Source organism: Drosophila takahashii, chromosome 2L (genome assembly GCF_030179915.1).
Source record: "Drosophila takahashii strain IR98-3 E-12201 chromosome 2L, DtakHiC1v2, whole genome shotgun sequence".
Taxonomy (NCBI): domain Eukaryota; kingdom Metazoa; phylum Arthropoda; class Insecta; order Diptera; family Drosophilidae; genus Drosophila; species Drosophila takahashii.
In genome coordinates, this window is record NC_091678.1 from 4,158,352 (window position 1) to 4,179,039 (window position 20,688).

The following is a 20,688-nucleotide window of genomic DNA, read 5'->3' on the forward strand; positions in this document are numbered from 1 at the left end:
TAGAAAATATTACAGGGCTATAACAGAGTAAAAGAAACTAGTATAGTTCTCTAAAAATTAAGCTTTGGACACCTAACAACGATCCTAATCAGGAAAAATACTCAAATGGACTTTGGACCCGGCTGCAACATATGGAATCATAAAGATCATTAAACCAGAAATACCACTCTCCGCTCAACAAGAAGATCCAGTTCCTTCGTGGCAATATTTTTGTGATAACCCTGCGATATCATCTTGAGAATCCGAAGGAGAAATCAGCTCTTTGTGACGTAATGACGCCTTTCTCCTTATCGCAATAGTATGCCCCAAGATTAGTTCAGAACTATCGGCTAGGTGCAAATTCCAATAATCCACTTGATTTACTGGTGGATAGGAAACTCTACTAGTTCCAAAATTGAGCAGCTGAAGGTGAAGAGTAACCCAGAGCGCCATGACCACCACTGAAAATGTCTCCACCGAGCGCAAGGCCAATCCTGTGAAATCCTTCCTGACCGGCGGATTCGGAGGAATCTGCAATGTGCTATCGGGTCATCCGCTGGACACGATTAAGGTGCGTCTGCAGACGATGCCCCGGCCGGCGCCCGGCGAGAGTCCCATGTACAGGGGAACCTTCGATTGTGCCGCCAAGACCATCAAGAACGAGGGAGTCCGCGGGCTGTACAAGGGAATGTCGGCTCCTTTGACCGGAGTGGCACCCATCTTTGCCATGTGCTTCGCTGGCTACGCGCTGGGCAAGCGCCTCCAGCAGCGCGGCGAGGACGCCAAGCTCACCTACTCGCAAATCTTCGTGGCGGGCTCCTTCTCCGGCCTGTTCTCCACCCTGATCATGGCGCCTGGAGAGCGGATTAAAGTCCTTCTGCAGACGCAACAGGGTCAGGGAGGCCAGCGCAAGTACAACGGAATGATCGATTGCGCAGGGAAGCTCTACAAAGAGGGAGGACTCCGCAGCGTTTTCAAGGGCAGCTGCGCCACAATGCTCAGGGATCTGCCCGCCAACGGCCTGTACTTCCTCGTCTACGAAGCTCTGCAGGATGTGGCCAAGGCCAAGTCCGAGACGGGACAAATTAGTACTACCTCAACGATTTTGGCTGGCGGAGCTGCCGGCATGGCCTACTGGATTCTGGGAATGCCAGCCGATGTCCTCAAGAGTCGTCTGCAATCGGCGCCGGAAGGCACTTACAAACACGGAATTCGTAGTGTCTTCAAGGATCTGATTGTTAAGGATGGTCCTTTGGCCTTGTATCGCGGCGTTACGCCCATCATGATCCGTGCCTTCCCGGCCAACGCTGCCTGTTTCTTTGGCATTGAGCTGGCCAACCAGTTCTTTAACATTGTGGCGCCAAATTTCTAGTGAAATAAATTTAGTGACTCACTAAAGTGTTCTTAAAATTGAAAGAGATGATATCTATTAAACTGAGGGAAATGTTATGATTATAACTAAACTTAAACGAAATATTGTGGCTTGCGCATGGTGATGCCATGATCGGCGAGAGCGGGAACCAAATCCTCCATGGCCAGCGTGTACTTGCGATCCTTGGGGTTCTTCTTATCCTTGCTGGAGCTGTGCCCACTGGAGTGCTGGATGTTCGTGGTGCGCGTCTTGCAGTGCTGCAGTGCATCGTTGGCAATGTCGGAGATGAATTTCTGGGCGGACACCGAGATGAGGCGCACTATTTGGGGGTCCACGGTGGAGAAGCCAGCCTGTAGAAGGATTAGACAATCAGTACTGGGTAATCTCCAAGTAATTCCTATCAAATAGCTACCGATTTCAGGGCATTCATGGTCAGGGCGTCCGGAATAGTGGGCGTGTAATCCTCCAGTTGTCGCAGCAGCTCATCCATATCCGCTTCTTCCGCCGTCGCTGGCACCTCCTCCACTTCCAGTTGCTCTTCCTCATCGGAATCCAGGTCGGAGTGCACTTGTGGTGGCTCCATCTCCTCATCCTCGGTGTCCGTGGCCGAGGCCAAGGATTCCGCGGGTGTTACGTTGATGTCCTCGCCATCAGAAGCCATTGTTTTGCAATAATTAGTGGTTTATTTCAAGAAATTAAAGTGTTATTATTTTTGTTGGCTTTGTGTATGTGCTGTTATCGATAATGCACGGGAACATCGATAGCAAAGCAAAATCTCGAGCAATCGAACATGGGCGTGGGCAGAACTATTTTCTAAAGGGGTGATTTTTAAAAATGGATTTTTAAGGTGTTGTATTTAAATGTGGAGATATATTTTGTAATATTTTTTTGGAAACCATCATTAGGTTTAATTTATTAATTTATATTTTAAGAACAAAAAGATAACGGGTAACACCTGCCCATGTCTCTTCCTATCGATAGCAACCTACTACCGTTAACGATAACTTTTTCTGTGGCTTGCAAATTATTTTCTTTTCTGTTTACAATGGTGGGCTCCAATTTCGGAATTATTTACCACAATTCCGCTGGCAGCGGCAGCCAGGGAAACCATGGACAATCCTCCGGAGGCGTCGGTGGAGGAGATCGGGACAGGAACACACCGGCTTCGCATCTCAGCGACTTCATGTCGCAGCTGGAGGATTACACCCCGTTGATTCCGGATGCGGTGACCTCGCACTATCTGAATATGGGCGGCTTCCAGTCGGACGACAAGCGCATTGTCCGTCTAATCAGCCTGGCCGCCCAGAAGTACATGTCCGACATCATCGACGATGCCCTGCAGCACTCCAAGGCAAGGACCCATCTGCAGACGACCAATACGCCGGGAGGATCAAAGGCCAAGGATCGCAAGTTCACCCTGACCATGGAGGATCTGCAGCCGGCTCTGGCCGACTACGGCATTAATGTTAGGAAAATGGACTATAGTCAGTAGTTGAAGGCTTACTTATGCCATAAGTTAGTACTAGAACTTTTTTTCTCAAATAAATAGAGCTTGTCATAAAGCAAAATGTAAAGCTATCCACGCATAGCCAGTAAATAAATGATACCGACAGCTACATAATTTACAATAATTATAATGATAGTCAGAGATCTATTGTTACATTTGTATTTTCAAAGAATCCTTTAAATAGTAAGGGTTGAAGTCCATAGATAGTATTACATTTCGAGCATATACAAGTTATTTCTTTATTTTAAATATTGTTAAGGCTATAAACTAGGTGGCTATTACTATTCGCTTGTTCATTGGCATGTTATGAACTTCCTGAAGCTGCGCGATGTCCCGCCAGCCACTCGGAAAGCCAAAACGCCCGTGAATATGGTGACTATGTAGCTGATCAGCAGGGTGGCGGTATAAAGCTCGTTGGCATTGAGCAGCGTAATCAGGGACACAAACAGGTGGCTGCCCACCACATAGCCTATGTGGATATAGTTGTTCGTGTCGAAGGCATTGAAGAAAATGACGCTCCAGAAGGTGTGCAGCAGGATGATGGACAGAGCCTGGGCAGCCGAGGTGACGAAGAACAGCTCCGTTCCGCTCTTCAGGCCCATGGTTCCGGGACCACTCTAAAAATCGGGATACATTATCTCTGGAGCATATTCTATATGTAAATCCACTCACCATATCAGCCAGCACATTGACCAGTGCAAACATCCCCGATATAATGCCGAATCCCAGACCGGAAACATAGGCCAGGATGTGCTTGTTGTCCGTCACTCTCGTGTCCTCCGCCACGGCATGCAATCCTTGCTCCGTGCTGCGCAGGATCCTGTAGATGATGTACCGGAAGGCCTCCTGGAGGACAACCGAGAAGACCACGCCGCAGGCAATGTTTGGAATCACGGCGTACCACAAGGATGAGATTAGAAGCGACAGCAGCCAGAAGAAGGCCGCCGCAATCAGGATTATTATCCGCACCGGGTCATTGGCGATGGTGAAGACGAACAGGGCGAAGGGCGGTCCGAAGGCGATGAAGGTGCAGCCAAAGAACTCGGGCAACGTCATCTTTTCTTTGTAATATTCCTGGTCTTTTTGCTTGGATTGTATTTTATTGTGGGTGTTTTGGTTTACGTGGGAAGAGGAAGCAGAAAGTGACAAGCGAGCCGCGAGCTGCCAGACTGTTGCAGTGCTGCCAGGAATGCCATATTGTCGAGTTTCGGTGTAAATATACCCTACACTGTGCAGGTAGTTTTGTTTATATGTAAAGCACGCTTTTAACCAAGTTATTTTAACTAACAGAAATTATGTTAATTTAATTTAATTTACAGTCAGAAACAAGTGACCGAGATATTTTCTTAAACTACGCAGAAATTATACAAAATATATAAAGGGTGACAGCTAGTCGCATAAGTCATTTTAATAGTTTTTTAGGTTGCCAGATCGTGAAACAGCAATGTTTTCATACCCTACGGCGTAGAGTCCGTTTTATTTTAAAAACAACTTGTTGCAGTTGTTTATTATATAAACAGTAAATATTTAAGAACACAATGTAGGTTAATGTAATAAAACTATGTTGAATTTAATGATCTGTTTAATAACATTTGCTTGCCAGGATTTACATTTCTCTCCATATTCTTCAACTAACTCCCCCGCGTAGGGTGTTCGGAAAGTCGCCTATGTGCGTTTCACCCGCACTAAACAAAGGCCCCCGTCCCACTTGCAATATTTTTGTTTGGGGCGGGATTAGTCACTGTAAATTGACTCAACTCGGCCGCACTATGCCAACCGCATAATCCGCCGTAAACCAGAAGCGAATTGCAAGTGCCCAGCAGCGGATCGAAAACAGAAGCCCAGCGGAAAAAAGCACAAAGAGATCCAGAGACCCATATGCCCAGTGAGTAAAGTGTAACCCCAAATTAGCATTTCTCCGGTGATTGATTTCGGTGGTCATTTAATTTCCAGTTCACGCCATCATGGCCAAGCGCCTGTTGCCCCACCAACCGTCATACGAAGGGGAGGCCCCTGGTCCAGATGAACTGGACAGCCCAGCCATTGAGGCGGCGGCCCTCGACATTCCCCCGCCCGAATCTGATAAGGCGCTCCAAAAGGGTTCGTACAATCATAATCTCCCGTAACTACATAACATAACACTGTAACCCAAACCCCCAAGTCGAGTCATATATCATATCTTTAGGATACTTTCGACAGTCTTACGTATCATCTCATTTTCATATTCGGAGAAAATAAAAACAATCATTGTGAGCACACCACAGTGGAACCTCACAAAGGTGAATTTTTATATCTGCGGAAAAGTTTAGATCACTAGTAAAATTGTTGCTAAATACATATGTGTATCAAATTGAGATTCTCAATGTTTAGTAGAAAAAACATTTTTTTAAGGTAAAGTGAAAAAGCTATAAAATATTTGAAATTTTTATATGAATAGAATTCTCTTAGGACAGAAAAATAAGTATGCCATGAAATTTCTGATTTGTTTAATTAAATTCTATGTGAAATAAATTGAATGTTGTTCTAATTCATTACGAATTGAATGAATCGAATGAATTCTTTTATGAATTTTTTGAATTTTCCAGTTTTTTTTTGTGTTTTCTTTTGAGAACAAAAAGTGGAAAATTTTTAACAAATCAATGTTAACTGTAAATAGTAAATAAAATTCAGGCAGATTTAATCACAAAAGATTATGGCCCTTTCTTTTTCAAAATAAATTGTCGTTTGAATTATTTCGGAATTCATGCCATTCATTCATTCAATTCTATTAAACTCAAAATTCTAATTAATTCATTCATATAAAAGAAAAAATTCAAAATAATTCATTGAATCCATTCATGCAGTGCTCTAATATGTATAGCAAATAATATATATTTTTGTACCTTTTAGGTTTCTGGGAGCGACCTTCAACTAGCGCCGAGTACAAGCCGCCCACCGATGGGAGCACAGTGCTCCGATTCGACATCCTGCTGGCCCGCATAATGCCCCCCGATGGCGAGGATCCGAAGATCAAGCGCTTTGTGGTTTATGAGCTCACCGTGAGGCAGGATGGCGTCACTGAGGACACTCAGACGGCGAAGATCGAACGTCGTTACACGGACTTTCGAGAGCTTTATCTTGGCCTGAAGCGTCTGCATCCCGCCGAGATGGCCAACAAGTATTTCCCAGCCAAGGTCCTCATGGGTAACTTCAAATCTGAGCTAATTGGCGAACGGAGCGCCGCCTTCGAAGCGTTTCTCACCTATGTGGCGAGTCTGACGAAGCTGCGGGACTCGGAGGACTTTCTGCGCTTCCTGCAGCACGATGAACTGACCAGAGCGTGCCAGTTCCTGGATGAGCGTCGCAACGAGATGGCCATTCCAATCCTGGAGAACTGCTTTCGGTTGCTGAACAAGATCTACATGAATCGATCGCGACCGGTGCTCCTGATTCTCTGCCGCCTGGTGGCGGCCTGCACATCCTCCCCAGTGCCTCACCACGCAGCCGAGAGATGGGCTCTGGTGGCCCTGAGTCGTTTTGAGACGCTCTGCGATATTGATCTGCTGCCTCTCTACATTCCCCTGCTCCACACATGTGCTCACCTATGGTGAGTCCTTCTAAATCGAAAAAAATTAAGAAATTTATAAGTATAATCCTTGTCCTTTCAGGTGGCAGCGCGGCCAGGACCAAAAGCCCATCACCGACCGACTGACTGACATGTCCAAGCAGGGCATCAATACCGCCAACACCGAAAACCTAATGCAGGCTATTCACAAAATCGATCCACGCACCGAAACCATTTGAATGGGAATCTCCAACAGAATTATCATCCATTAGTTCAGCATTCTGTTCCGTAGTTTTTAGCCGTCAAGCGTAAAGTGCAATTAGAGAACGTGTGCAATTAGTATTAAGGTGAAAGGAGTATTTATCAACCTTTAAGGTCTCAGCTATTTTTAAAAATGCTGTTCTCCAAAGTAGTTCGTTTACGAATTTTCCATGGGAGTCACAAAAAAAAAAATCAGCCACCCTTTTTTTACAAATATGTTTTTCTGTTAAATGTTTAATTTATTATTTCTAGCCTGTGATTTGCAAACTAAAATGTTCAATATTTTATTTTTTCGTAAATTTATAATCTCTTGTCTACATTTATAGCTAATAATAATATTGCGACTATGTTAACCGAAATAAGAAAATCAGTATCCGTAACGTCCTACTTTGGTAACTTAAAGGTTAGTCTAAGCGTGTTTATGTTTCGAATTACGTATTGTTTGATATTGTTCAATCGTCTCGTTAGTTGTGATTAAGCCATGCACTATTTCCCCGCCATAAAGTGAATCACAAATGTAGTATCGAAAGCCAATGACGCACTGTCTGCAAATCCAAGATTAGAACTCCATATCAGCCTGGCAAAACACATCGAACAAATCAAACACAGCTCCCATAGTTATTTATTCTTACAGCCCAATGCCTTGTGATTGCTTTTTTCAATGAATAAATATTATACTCGATTGTTTTCCAGAATAGAAAACGTTGTCCGTCAGGTTTGGTCATTTAAAACTAAATGGTATATATATTTAATGGTTGGTTTTTTGCTTATGCCTGTTTTCTGAGTCATTTGGGGGTTTAAACTTAGGCCTAGGAGTGCTCTATTAGTTAACTTATAGCTATCTGCCGTGAGGATCTCTTGACCGCACTCAAAATGTACAATACGAATTAGATATATAACTTATTACGTCACACAATCGATTCAACTATAATATAAATAGAGGGGTACGTGCGTTTTTAACAAATTGTTAGCGCCCTTGCAACATTACATACATCATTTGAAATGTACAAAATTAAACAGCAGTTCCAGCTTCCATCTGATCAACGGAAGAGTCGCGTAAAGGTTTTCAAGGCTTGCGAAATTGCTTTCGTGGTGTCCGCTCTGCAAAGGGTATACAAAATGCATAAGAAATAATTAAGAAAATATAAAAAGGTAGACCTACCTCAGCACTGTGCTGCTGAACTCGTCCAACTGCTGTTGCGTGGCCGTCACATAGCCACCGCTGTTCTTCTTGGGCATTGCCTCCAGCGCCTGGGCCAAAAACGGTTGCATCCGCTCGTTGCCCACCACCTGCTTCAGTTCGTGGATGACCTCGGCCACATCTACCAGCATGTAGGAGTGCAGTTGGAAGACCGAAGCCTGGATCAAGTTCATCACCAGGGCGCCGCCATGCTGGTTGGCCAGCTCCACCACCAACGGACGACACTCGACATTTCGGCTGTGGCTGTTTGTCCTGCCCCAAACCAAGAGGTTAATAAAGAACTTCATCACCGAGGAGTTGGCTTCGCGGTGGTCCAGCGAGCAGGCAATCAAGGCACACTGGAAGATCGGCGTGATGAGGCTGCTCTGGAGCAGCTGCTGCGGACAGCAGTCCAAGTAACGCGAGGCCAAGCGGAAGAAGTCGTCCACGGTATCGGGATTGTTCTTAAGCCCATTCTCCATCTGCAGCAGGCCAAAGGTGGGTTCGATAAAGGCCTGCAGCATCTCCAGCAGTCCGCCAATGCACTCGCTCGACTTGGCAAACTCATCCACCAGAATGGAGCCCACGTAGAGGAAACAACTGTGATGCTGCACCGCATATAGCACCACCATTTGCTTGATCAGTGGCTCCACCAGCAGCATCGCTTGCTTGCGCACCATCCGAATGCCGTAGCGGATCAGGCGACAGGTGCGCTCCATGATGCGCAGGTCGCTCTGGTACTTGTCCATCACCCGCGAGATCAGCTGCCAGGCGTCGTTCAGAATGGCCACCGTGGGATGCTCCACGGTGTCGGGAACATCGGGATTCGTGTGCCGGATGATGGCGCAGGCTCTGTCTATCCAGTAAACGGGATCGGTGCGCTCTCCCTTCTGAACACTGGCCGCACTACTGTCCACCAGCTGGGCCAGCGGTTGCAGCTGGAAGCCGACGATTTCCCGCAGAGCAGGCTGCAGTTGCTCCCGCGGCAGGCGGGTCAGGATAAGAGAAATCCCCTTCAGCAATCCAATGGCCACGTCGTTGTTAATCTGAAAACTGTCCAGGCTGCGGGCGATCTCCACAAGGCCGCTGATGTGACACACCATCTTCTGGCGGCAGGCGGAGCAAATGGAGGTCAATGCCATGGCTGCAGCCGGGGCCAAGCCATTCTTCTGCTGCAGAGCGTAGAGCAGAAAGTTGAGCACCGCCTCCAAGGACTCTGCGTGGTTCTCAATCCAGTCGCACAACTCGCCGATCAGCAGGATGGCGGTGTATCTCACCGCTATGTGAGTTTGCTCCGACATATTTAGGATGGCTTCCACCACTTTGGGGATCACCTCGTTTTCATCTCTGCTGGGTGAAGGGTAATATTTTTAATCTAATATTATCAGATAGAGTTCTGTACCTACGGCAGTATATTTTTGGCCACATTTTGCATTATAAAGAGCGCCGCCTCTGTCGATTCCCACGTAGTTTCCGGTGCTTGCAGGATGTGGAACATTTGCTTGAAGCACGCTCCAGATCCCACTATAAAGGCCACGTCTTTTATCAGATCCGAGACCTTGCGTCTAAAGTCCTGAAGGGATAAAATGGGTAAATTAATATTGAATGTAAATTGATTTAAATTAACTGACTAAATTGCTATTCAGTTACTTTATCTTCCCTTTTTGAGAAATCTAATTCATTTCGAATTTAATAAATGAATGAATAATTTTTATGAATTTTTTGAATTTGCCAGACCTTTTTTGTGCTTTCTCTTGAGAAGAAAAAGTTTAAAATTTTTAAGAAATCAATGTTAATTGCTTAGTAAACAACATTCAAGCCGATTTAATCACAAAATTATGAGCCTTTGTTCTTCAAAAGAAATTGTCGTTTCAATTATTTCAGAATTCATTTAAATTCATTCAATTCTATTAAACTCAAAATTCTAATTAATTCATTCATATACAACAAAAATTCCAAAATAATTCTTGAATCCATTCATGCTGGGCTCTAATAGAAACCGGTTTTACTAAGCAATGGCTGAGGTATTATAATCATTAAAAATTTTACAATCTTGTGAAATTTAAAGCTTTGTAATTGTAGACATAAAAGTACTATGAAAAAATAAAAATAACTATCTTAGAAAACATTTTCCTTTAAGAAATTCCTATGCCTATTAATCATAGTTATAAACTCACAAAGAAATTGTTGTTCTCCTCGATGAGTCCATCCTGGTCGCTTTCCATCTGCGAGTGGCGAAACAGGGCGCTTATCAGCCGCTCGATGTGCGGACGGAAGAGCGCCGTCAGCTTGTCCTCGTTGCGCTGGAAGAGATCCTCGCTGAGCTTGTACCACAGGTGGAAGGTGATCTCGGCCACCTCGTAGTCAAAGTGTCCGACGCACAACAGCACCAGATCCAATCCTTTCAGGCAGTAGTGCGGCTTCTGGGGATCGGCCAGCAAGTCGTAGAAGAAGGCATCACATAGTGAGGTAAAGATCCTGCAGTAGTTGATCGTCTTATCGGTGTCCTCGTGCGCCACACTCAAGTGATAGGGCGTCTCCAGCATGCAGACGGCTCCGAAGATCTGTGCCTCCACGGAGGACTCCGAATCGCTGGCCGCATCCTGGCGCGTGTTCATGCAGGAGAGCAGAGCGCACACACACTCGGTGGCATTGTCGTGCAGCTTGCCCGTCGTTTCCGGCAGCGAGAGCAACCGGAAGGCTAGCTGCGTAAGGGCATTATTATACACATGCGAGACGGGAAAGGCGTGGATCACCAGCCAGGCACTGTAGGTGCGCAACGCAGCATTCCACACACGCTGCTGGTCGAGATCCTCCCGCTGCAGGCACATGCACAGGAACTTCAGGACGCACTCGGCGCTGGCGTCCAGCTGCTTGTGCACCTCCTCCCGCCGATTGGCGCCCAGTCGCAGATACCGCGAGTCTATTTCCTCGGGCAGCACCTTCAGCACCTCCAGCAAAGGCCAAATGGCGGCGGGATGGGGGGCCAAAGTAACCAGGAGATCGTTGATAGGCTCCTGCCAGCTGGCCATCAGAAGGGCCAGATCAGCCACCGCCAAGCTGAGCTGCGTCACAATTACATTGTCCGTCTGCTCGTCAATCTGGCCGATGTGCGTGATCAGGGAATCCCTCAGAGATTCGTGCGTGTGCGGGGGCAGTTCGCTGAAGGAGTTCTGGATCTTGTTCCGCATCGTCTGGGCGGCAAAGTAGTTGGCGTGCAGATCTCGCTTCTGGTGCAGCAGCTCGTCGGCAATCGTCCACGAGTATATCTGTATATATATCAGCATAAATTAGCAATGAAAATTAGCCAGGAAATATAATTCACCGGGCCACCCGCACTCACCGACTTCTGGAAGTCCTGCAGCCATTTGTTGGCCTTCTCCTGCTCCTTGGGGTTGTTGCCCTGGAAGAGGGCACTGATCGCTTGGTACACCACGTCCACCGAGTACGTATCCATCTCATCGGCAGCTATAGACAGCGCATAAATTCAATTTTCTTCAATTATTATTATATTTTTTAGCGATGGCTGAATGCGTACATCCCGTGCAGTGTAGTGTATCGATAATGGTTAACGTGCGATAGCTTAGAGATGCGCCCGATAGTCGCCAGGGTTGTCGACTGCTTTAAATACCGATTATTGCTAGTTTATTTCAAAAATATTCTGTTTTCAGAAGCCACCCTACTATACTTCTTAATTTAAAAAAAATGCATAAAATATAAATAACTTCGAAATAAATAAAATAGCCCAGTATGCTAATCTTTTCTTGTGTTTAAATTAACAAAATCCTCTATTTATTGAATTTCAATCTTTTTACTTATAATTATTTTAAATATTAATTAAAATTTTTATTAATATTAGCAAAAAAAAATACATTAAGTGTAAGTAATGTATAAATTAATAAATGAAACAGACCAGTATGCAAATTATTTTTTATGTTAGAATAGACAAATTCCTTATTTATTGTAGCTCAAATTGTTTTAAAATCATAATTATTTTAAATCATTTTTATTAAATTAAAGAAAAGTTAAATAATTTCCAGCGAAACTCTAAACGATATATCGATACCATCGCTGGTTTCCAAGAGCATCTCTATTTCGGGATTTCGGTCAGGTTCTGCAATGGATTCGGACAGCACCGTCACTTCCTTGGAGGAGAACACGGAGAACTTCTGCACGAATCCCACGCGCGACATCCTCGCCGAGGGCATCACCAATCTCTTCAAGCCGACGATCGAGCGGTTGGACGAGCGCGTGGCCTCCACCATCCAGCTGCAGGCGGAGCTGCGTGGCCAACTGGACGCACTGGCCGCCCAGCTGAGGGACATCGAGAGGGCCCAGAGTCAGATACCCGAGTTCGCGGACAAGGTGAAGGAGCTGCTGAACGTGAAGCACAAGGTGACGGTCATCAGCAACGTACTGGGCACCAGCCAGGAGCGGCTGACGGGTCTGCACAAGCTGATCGAGAAGGAGCAGCGCCGGCGACAGGCGCTCCTGGACTCGGCGCTCAGCACCAACATATCCTAGATCCTAGCCGCCATGGAGACGCCCTACACCGACCACTTAAGCGCGGAGGACTTCGAGCAGGTTTACGAGCCTGCGGAGGATTCGTTCCTGCTGCTGGATGCCTTGGAAAAGGATCTGCCTTACCTGGAGCAGCTGCAGCCGCATCTTTGCGTGGAACTGGGTTCGGGTTCTGGGGTGATTATCACGGCTCTGGCCAAGAAGCTGGCTGGATTTTCCCTATGTCTAGCCACTGATATAAATCCCAGAGCCTGTGATGCCACCCGAAGAACTGCTGCCCGGAATGGAGCCCGTTTGGAGAGCATTCGTTGCAATCTGGCGGATGCACTGCGTCCGAAAGCCGTGGATGTGCTCCTCTTCAATCCACCCTATGTGGTGACCAGCGACGAGGAGCTGCAAACGCAGCAGTTCGATTCGCACAGCGAATCTTCAACGGAGCGCAATCTGGTCTTCTCCTGGGCCGGCGGACAGGATGGGCGACGCGTGACGGACATTCTACTGAAGCAACTGGATGACATTCTTTCACCTCGGGGCGTTCTCTACCTACTCCTTTTGCGGGAGAACAAGCCCGAGGAGATTATCAAATACTTAGAGGGCCTCCAGTTCCGGGCCGTTAAGTTCATGGAGCGACGCATTCCTGGCGAGCATCTGTACATACTGAAGGTCACCAGGTCCTCCTCATCCTCATGACTCGTGCAATAATATCAAAATCAAGTTGTATTTTAATTACACCGTAACCATTTAAAGGATAACGTTAAAATTTGATACTTACATTAAATAATATGCAGTACAATTCTAATTAAAGTTGAATAAATTTGAAGGACTTGTCTAGAAGTGAGTTTATGCGTTATTCTTTTTAATTACGGATCTATAAGATCTATTCTTGATCCATATCATCTGAGAGGGAGGGCCTTGAAGTTTCTAAAATATAGCGTAAAAAAGAATAATATCAAAAAGTAAAAAATATGAATTATTCGTCGTTATAGATGCAAAAAAAAAATTAAAATGGGTTTTGGCCAAAATTAGCTTCAATTTGTTTCATAAAAAGCTATTTTTCAAGCTTTTGCAAGGGATAAATTCAGGAGCTTTGAAATTCATCTGTATAATTTTAAAGTTGAGTTCAAAAATAATACCCAATATTCTCAAAATATACCCTGTGTCATAACTAGACGTCGATTTGTAATTCAAATCGTTTAATTTAAATTTTAAATCGATTTTCAGTGATCCTGAATTAAAAACGGGGTTTTTTTTTATCAAAAAATTGATTATTTTTAAAAATCATTTAGGGAAAACCATTTTACATAGCAATTTATATGTTATTGTTCTAATTTGTACCTCACACACGTCTCCTAATTATTTTAGTAATTAATGTTATATTTTTAGATTTTTATGTTAATCCGTTCTGGGTGAAATTTGCTACTGACCGTTTTTTAGAGGTCCAATTTTATAGTAGTTTAGATTTAGTAATCATTTTCAGACCCCTTAAATGTATTTAATCGAAGTATAATTTCCTTCATCATCCCTTACTAAATTTAATCGTTTTTTTCGATAGGGAGGATTGCGGAACCAGTATTGTCAACCCCCGAATACAAAGATATGGGAGGGATGGATCTGCACAAAAGGCCAATCAATGAATTATGTACCTATATGTGTTTGCGGATAACAACTCCCACCCCTATAACTAGCCCACTACTTCTTACCCCATCCAAGGGGGTTGTTGCCCCACCCAAGGCGATACAAACGTCGGCAAAGCAATTGAAACAAACTTTTTATTGGCATCTAATAGATGCCAATAGGTATGTACGTATGGTTTTTGCTTTTACGTAATTACAAGTATTTATTTCATCGTTCAAAATTGTTTCATATACTCATTTTCGATTCGTGGTTCAGTTTTGCTGCCTTTCTGTACTAATGGATGTTACTTTCGCACTAAGCGGATACATAAATAATTGGTATTTACAAAAATGCATGATTCTTTAACATTGTCTGCGGCTATCGTTATTGTTATATCTGTATCAAATCGGCTTATTTATCTTCGGCATATGTGTATCAGTTATATTGTATTCAATTATTCAGTTGTTGGTTAGCAATGCAAGCTTAGAGCCATTTGCCTTTGGATCTGGGTCAGTGGGTGGTCTGAGTGTATATATGTTTGTATGTCTTTCTGGGCTAAATCGGTTGGATTGGAGGATAGTGTTTTGGGTGGTTTCGGCGGCATTCAGTAGCGAGCACCTTGATTGACCAACTGGGCACATTTCTTTGTCAAATATCAGTCGTTATATTTTGAGAACTCGAATTGGGGCTGTGTATAAAAAGTTTGGATAGCCTTACTAGTAGATTCATGTAACATTAAAAGTTTATTTCTTGCTCATTATTCGATTCTCGGGTCGGTTTTTACAATTTACAAATGAATTAGGCTTATCATCGATTATCGATTCGCTCGCACAATTTCTCAACAGAATAATAGACCCTTCGCTCTAATACTGACATTGAGTACTTAAGATTATTCATAGTTAATGGTTAATAATGCTGAAACGAAACAGAAGGGTGAAACTCGAACTTCCCGATGTTTTATTTTTTTACCCCAAAAGCGAAGGCCAAGAAAGTCCACGGTGCCTTCGGTGTGGGAAATTTTAGGAGCGTGTGGCCACAGTGGGCGCGAAAATTTTGAAACCATAGCTAAAACTTGAGTGTCATTGAATGCGTGTCGAGAATTGGTTTTCAATGATTTTTGCGATTTATTTAAATACAATTTTTTATGTTTTATTTGTTTTGTATTTAATTGCATTTGCTGTTTCTTTTTCATTTTTGTATTTTTTGTTTCTTTCGATCATTCATAAATGTAACGTCTAATTTAATAATGAATTTTTTAATATTTTGTATGTGTGTGTGTGTGTCTGTGTTTAATTCACGGGCTTCGTTTACGCTACATTTTCAATCTTTGTATATTTTGTTTTACGCATAAACTGGGCGTTTAAATTAGGACTTATGACATAAAGGAAAGAAAGATTTTGGTTTTTGTTTTTTTTTTTCTTGTATATAGTGGGGATGTTTACTTTTTGTTGGTTTCCGTATAGATTGCTTTCATACGAAAATGCCTTCAATTACAATTTTTGTTTGTTTTGTAGTTTTTTATAAAAAAAGTACACATAAAATACAATTAAAATAAGGTAAGAAATAAAAAATTATTTCTTAAACATAAAAATTATATACTTTTGCGATTTTTTTGTGGTTTTTTCTCCTCCTTCTTCTCCTTGTTGTGGTTTATTTTCTGGTTGTTGGTTTATTATTATTTTTTTTGTTTTGTTTTTTTGCTTGTAACTTTTATTTATTATTAATTTAAATTTTTTGTTTGTTTTTGTTTGTATTTTTGACTACATTATTATTACGCCTGATCGTCCGAGCCGGAACCGTCATCATTATCATCATCATCATCTATAAGGGGGGAAAATCGGGTGATTAGATTGATGGCGCAAAAAGGAAATTGTTTCTATCAACTCACCATCACATTCAATGTCGTCCTCCTCACCATCGTAGGGGATGTCGTACTCGTCGCTCTCGATTTCACTGTCGCCCTCGATGATTTCGTCCAGAGCCTCTTCCTCATCGGAATCGCCATCCGCGGCTTTCTTGGCCTTCTTTGATTCTGCGGATTTGGCCTGGAAAGGTGAGAAATAGGATACAAATTAGTAGCTGTCTTCGATATAAATATTGAATTAATTAAATACAAATATATTTACAACAGTAGGTATTGAACCTGGGTCCCTGTTATCTTTAATTATCCATCAAATATGTAAATATCTCTGCGACCTACGCAACTAGCTATAAGAAATCAAGGAAACAAGCCGAAATTAAGGAAAGTTTCGGGAAATGGTCCTACGCGCCCAACTCAAACCCACACATCTCCTTGATCAAGGGCATCCAATACCCCTCTTAACTTCCCGTGCGTGTGTACATAGTCATAAAATGTATATTTTCAGCCCACAAACAAGCAGCGACGAAAATCGTTATTTTCGCCGTAAAAAAACATTTGAAAAATGCGCGCGCCAATGTAATTCGCTGCAAACGGAGAGACAGAGAGAGAGAGCGAGTTCGAGAGAGCGGATTACAAGTGCAGCCGTGTTACATCTGTGCTGTGTATGTATTAGGCGACATATTTACTACATAAGGGGGAGAAAAAAAAAAACAATAAGCAGCGACGCCGGCAGCGACATATGTATCCGCATCCGTGAGATACGAAACGAAGCCAAGCGTGCCCTGTGAAAACGGGAGAGCGGCGGAGAGCGAAAGAGAGTACCTGAGAGGGACCGTATCCGAATCCGTGAGAGCGTCCCGGTCGGCAGAAACTGTAAACTGTACCTGAACTGCATGAATGAATCTCTCCCTCACACAAACGACAGCTGCTGCAGCGACGTCGGCAGCGAAGAAAAAGGCGCAAAACAACAACATGCGTGGGTTCTCAACTTTTGCCGCTGGCCAACCAACAACAAGCTATATATTATGGTATATGATGTAGTATATAGGCGGTCACGTTCCCAAGTCAAAGAGTAGCCGCAATACATGGGCCCTATTTACCAGGCTGTTACAAAGCGGAAAATGCGGAAAACAAGCGGGCTGTGGAAAAATGTGCAAAATTAATGGCCAGCCCACCGCCCCTCATTCTTTTATTCCGCTTACAGCATAAGTCACGAGACCCAGAACTCGAGAAATGTGCAATAGAGGATTAGGGGGACAAACAGGGTCCATCAGAAAAGGGAAATAATTGATACTGGGATTACTAGGGCAGAGTTAATCCGAGTTCTATTGATTGGTATCTCGGTTAATTACGGTGATTAATGAAAAGATAGGAAAAACCCCATATCAGCTAGTATTATAATAGCATCAGAATATTAGTGTTAGAAGCAATGAAGGGCATAAGTACAAACAACTCCATTGTTATGAATTAGGTAAATAACTTTCCAAATCTTATCTAGAATTCTTTAAAATGTACTACTGTACCATATATCTGAAAGTTATTCGAAAGTATCTCAATTGATTTATAGGTAAACCCAAGATAGCTAAGTAGTCCCAACGACACCCTGTAAAACTGTCTTGTTTTATGTACCAAAATAAATACGCATAAAGCAGAGCAGGGAAAAAAGTGAAAGATAAATGTAAGCACAAACGCAAACAGACAAAACGGCCCATGGTGTGTATACAAATTACGAGGGAGAGGAGAGGAGAGAGCGAGCGAGTTTTGTATCTCGCTCTTTTGTATCCGTATCTCTCTCCCGCTCTCTCCTGCTCTCTCGTTAAACTGTACATTTTTATTTCGAGTTTGAGTTTGAGAAAAGCGCTTGATTTGCCAATTTATCTGCCTTACTGGCCGAACTATTTTATTTTTATCAAGAAATGTGCTTCTCGATTATGGAATGTGACAGCGCAGAAGCCCAAAAACTTGTTCAAATACCGCGTGCTCTGCGTTAACCAAAAATAAAGTGGCAAAACATGACATGAGTAATTTACCGGCCGGCAATGTGTGTTTTCATTGAGAGAGTGCATTGGCATCGCTACGCGTTTGCATTTGCAATTGCCATATAGCCCATAGCTGATAAATAAGGCCAAGAGTATGAGTTATATCTATTGGTAATGCTTTTCAGCGAACACGTCAATGCTAATGACCTATGGGGTTTATTAAAAATACATTACCCACCCCATACGAAACGAAACAAAAGGCCCTGGCTAACTGTACTCCCGGTCTATATGCACGATGGCCCTCTAACCTCGATTTGAACCTAACAACAATAATCTTTGATTGCCGGACCCGCAATCATCTTGGTTAATCGTAAACAACACTCTCTCTCTCGGGAGAGAGAGTATATAAGCTAGTGAGAGAGCGGCGCTGTTCCGAAAAACGTGTGTATATCTATTTCTAGAATTTTTCTCAACCACAAAAAGTGGAACTCGCGTTAATCAAGTGAATCATTGGGGGCGCTTCTACTTCTACTACCGCGTAAACAAATGGCTATGGCTACTTACTTCTGCTGGCCTCTTGGTGCCTTTCACGGATTCCTTTGCGGGGGCAGCGGCGGCAGCAGCGTCGGCGGCATCCTCGCCGTCCTTTGACGCACCGTTGTCGGCCGCATCGCCGGCGGCGTCGGCAGCAGCGGCCTTATCCTCGGCGGCCGCCTTCGCCTTGAGATCGTCCTTCACGGAGCTCACATCCTCCGCCGCCACCTTCTCCACGGCCACATCGCCGTTGTTCTGTTGTTCCGTAGCAGCCGACATGATTTTTGTTTTGTGTTTTTCCGGGAACTTTTAATTGCTAGAAAACAGTGCGGGTTTTTCGCTTGTTTTGGTTACTGTATTTCGAATTCAGTGATCGACAAATCCACAAAATCGACAAAAAACCAGCGCAAGATACTCGGGGAGGCGAGAGATACAAGAGAGAGGAGAACCGATCCGAACGAAGCACACAAACACACTGAATGCGATTCAGCTGCGGGCCGTCTATTTAAGCACTTGCTCTCTCCGGCGAGAGTATCTCGCAGATACGCTCTCCCTCTCTCTCTCGGACGCTCTCTGTTATCTCTCTCCCACGCCATTGGCCGTGCGCCTAATACACTCAAAAAACCGCCGCGGCATTTGTACAGCCGCAGTCGATGGCGGCAGCGCAGAGAGAAGACAACAACAACATCCCAGAGCGAGCGATGGATTTTCGAAATATTATTTTGCGGTGATTTTCTGTCGATTATATGTGGTATATATCTATATGGCTACAGGAGTGGCCCCCATACATCAGTTGGCGCTACGAAGGGCTAAAGGATTTCTTTCTAGGCCCCACTGATATACGGGATCCCTCTTTGGTTCGGTCTTCCTACCACCGATATGTGTACCCGTCGACGGTTCGTTCAAGACTGAGCTTGTCGTCCGCTGGATGGCTAGAAATTGCCGCTTGCTTCTTCTTGCGCCAAATCATTTCAGCACCTTTTCGCCTATATCTCGGATACCTCTGTTCCGATCGACTTGGTTACCGATCGAGGCTATAGCCAGCGGCGTCCCCTTAATTTTGAACCTTTTCCCGAGGCGCTGCGATCAAAACTAGATCTGTAATTGACAAGTTGAGTGGGTTTCCTGATTAATTCCATACAAAATCTGCTTGGGTTCCGTGAGTACAGTTGTGGGCTGTGTTTGGCGGTAAATTTGAAAATTGCGCGCACCGGTGGTGCGTTTCTGGGGTTAGGGGAGGGGGGCTGGCGAGGGGGGGGGCGGTGGTGCAGTCACTCTGTGGCGTTCTGACCGTTCGGCGGTGGAACAGAACAGAACGAACAGTGGATGTTGCCGATGGGAAGAAGTGTTGCAGCATTGTTGCTGCAGATGTGTGCTGTGTTTTCTATACGGCTCGTATTTATAGAGTGGACCAGCGTGGGACGCAATGTCGTCGCGGATTGGGGTCAATTGATTGGTAACGTGTGGGGAAGCAGGTGATACGAAACCGGGCGGCTATTTTTGAGACTCTAACGATTTAATTGCACGCAATTGGGGGAAATGCTATTACGCCGGGGCTGTAGATTGTAAAATATTTGGAAAAATGTTTTTGAAAATAAAAAAAAAATTTACATTTTATATGTCCTACTTAATAACAAAGTTTTATTACTTGCGCTTAGAAGATTAGACCTCAAAATACGTAGTTATATACACAATACCACGCGACTTTAAAGGTCAACGCTTATCATCTGATCGAACTGGGTCCACCCTTAAATCTTTTTTATACATATGCCAATCTTTCTGTTGATCCCGCACTTGTGGTTCGACCATTTGGTGGCACTGTTCGTTACACGAACCCAGTTGGTTCAGGAATTGACTAATATATACGAGAACTGCCGACTGGGCTATATCACCCATATCACCTGGTAATCAACGTGCTCAGCGGGTATATTACTTTTCTTTCTAAATCTGTGTTATCGGTCAAACGATCATTCAGAGGTTGATCTCTCAAGTTCATTCAAAATATGTGGTATTTGAGATTAGAAATAAACAGAATCTTTAGGAGAAGGCCGGACGTTTCTTCAAATTACATCTTACAAAAAAAATTATCAAACTTGACTTGAGTAATGCCTCAAAAAACGGGTATCCACCAGTCGAGTTGCCAGCCCACAGTCTTTCACGTTTTCAGCTATTTTTGTGAAAAAGCAAAGGCAAATACAAATTCCTAGGCTATATAGTTTGTAATCTGAATAATACGGTCGACGACAGAGCGAGCGGACGACTGTCGACAGGCGGGTCGCTAATTAAAACCGGCGAACCTGTTCCGAGTCATCCCATTCCCATCCGAGGCGGTATAG

General features: G+C 44.0%; 9 protein-coding genes across 10 annotated transcripts; 5 read left to right on the forward strand and 4 right to left on the reverse strand.

Annotated features, from left to right (window-relative positions):
- Window positions 1-15: 15 nt before the first annotated feature.
- Window positions 16-1,395, forward strand: colt (carnitine/acylcarnitine carrier protein colt, mitochondrial). The gene has a single exon (XM_017151358.3). The coding sequence runs from the start codon at window positions 431-433 to the stop codon at window positions 1,349-1,351; it is 921 nt and encodes a 306-aa protein (XP_017006847.3). The 5' UTR covers window positions 16-430; the 3' UTR covers window positions 1,352-1,395.
- Taf10 (TBP-associated factor 10) lies at window positions 1,379-2,086 on the reverse strand. The gene is made up of 2 exons (XM_017151359.3): window positions 1,764-2,086; window positions 1,379-1,701 (listed from the first exon to the last, which is right to left on the reverse strand). Exons 1-2 carry the CDS (start codon window positions 2,010-2,012, stop codon window positions 1,444-1,446), a joined length of 507 nt encoding a protein of 168 aa, XP_017006848.1. The 5' UTR covers window positions 2,013-2,086; the 3' UTR covers window positions 1,379-1,443.
- Window positions 2,087-2,329: 243 nt separating this feature from the next.
- Window positions 2,330-2,972, forward strand: Taf10b (TBP-associated factor 10b). The gene has a single exon (XM_017151322.3). The coding sequence runs from the start codon at window positions 2,397-2,399 to the stop codon at window positions 2,841-2,843; it is 447 nt and encodes a 148-aa protein (XP_017006811.3). The 5' UTR covers window positions 2,330-2,396; the 3' UTR covers window positions 2,844-2,972.
- A 126-nt stretch (window positions 2,973-3,098) lies between these two features.
- On the reverse strand, window positions 3,099-4,006 carry aph-1 (gamma-secretase subunit Aph-1). The gene is made up of 2 exons (XM_017151321.3): window positions 3,531-4,006; window positions 3,099-3,475 (listed from the first exon to the last, which is right to left on the reverse strand). Exons 1-2 carry the CDS (start codon window positions 3,912-3,914, stop codon window positions 3,152-3,154), a joined length of 708 nt encoding a protein of 235 aa, XP_017006810.1. The 5' UTR covers window positions 3,915-4,006; the 3' UTR covers window positions 3,099-3,151.
- A 526-nt stretch (window positions 4,007-4,532) lies between these two features.
- Window positions 4,533-7,343, forward strand: Snx21 (Sorting nexin 21). The gene is made up of 4 exons (XM_017151320.3): window positions 4,533-4,743; window positions 4,812-4,958; window positions 5,748-6,444; window positions 6,506-7,343. Exons 1-4 carry the CDS (start codon window positions 4,737-4,739, stop codon window positions 6,639-6,641), a joined length of 987 nt encoding a protein of 328 aa, XP_017006809.3. The 5' UTR covers window positions 4,533-4,736; the 3' UTR covers window positions 6,642-7,343.
- Window positions 7,344-7,374: 31 nt separating this feature from the next.
- On the reverse strand, window positions 7,375-11,410 carry Tnpo-SR (transportin 3). The gene is made up of 5 exons (XM_070215047.1): window positions 11,187-11,410; window positions 10,021-11,112; window positions 9,250-9,416; window positions 7,826-9,190; window positions 7,375-7,764 (listed from the first exon to the last, which is right to left on the reverse strand). The coding sequence occupies exons 1-5, from the start codon at window positions 11,298-11,300 to the stop codon at window positions 7,704-7,706; spliced, it is 2,799 nt and encodes a 932-aa protein (XP_070071148.1). The 5' UTR covers window positions 11,301-11,410; the 3' UTR covers window positions 7,375-7,703.
- Window positions 11,411-11,916: 506 nt separating this feature from the next.
- Window positions 11,917-12,367, forward strand: Snapin (SNAP associated protein). The gene has a single exon (XM_017151295.3). The coding sequence runs from the start codon at window positions 11,963-11,965 to the stop codon at window positions 12,365-12,367; it is 405 nt and encodes a 134-aa protein (XP_017006784.1). The 5' UTR covers window positions 11,917-11,962.
- A 12-nt stretch (window positions 12,368-12,379) lies between these two features.
- On the forward strand, window positions 12,380-13,202 carry HemK2 (HemK methyltransferase 2). Its single transcript, XM_017151292.3, has one exon. The coding sequence runs from the start codon at window positions 12,380-12,382 to the stop codon at window positions 13,052-13,054; it is 675 nt and encodes a 224-aa protein (XP_017006781.3). The 3' UTR covers window positions 13,055-13,202.
- A 1,876-nt stretch (window positions 13,203-15,078) lies between these two features.
- On the reverse strand, window positions 15,079-19,366 carry Bacc (nuclear regulator Bacchus). Of its 2 annotated transcripts, XM_070214495.1 has the most exons (4): window positions 19,225-19,366; window positions 18,383-18,668; window positions 15,867-16,023; window positions 15,079-15,799 (listed from the first exon to the last, which is right to left on the reverse strand). In XM_070214495.1, the coding sequence occupies exons 2-4, from the start codon at window positions 18,629-18,631 to the stop codon at window positions 15,750-15,752; spliced, it is 456 nt and encodes a 151-aa protein (XP_070070596.1). In that variant the 5' UTR covers window positions 18,632-18,668; window positions 19,225-19,366; the 3' UTR covers window positions 15,079-15,749. The 2 variants fall into 2 exon arrangements, with proteins under 2 accessions (XP_070070596.1, XP_017006782.2); XM_017151293.3 differs by lacking the exon at window positions 19,225-19,366 and having other exon boundaries at window positions 18,383-18,834.
- Window positions 19,367-20,688: the final 1,322 nt, after the last annotated feature.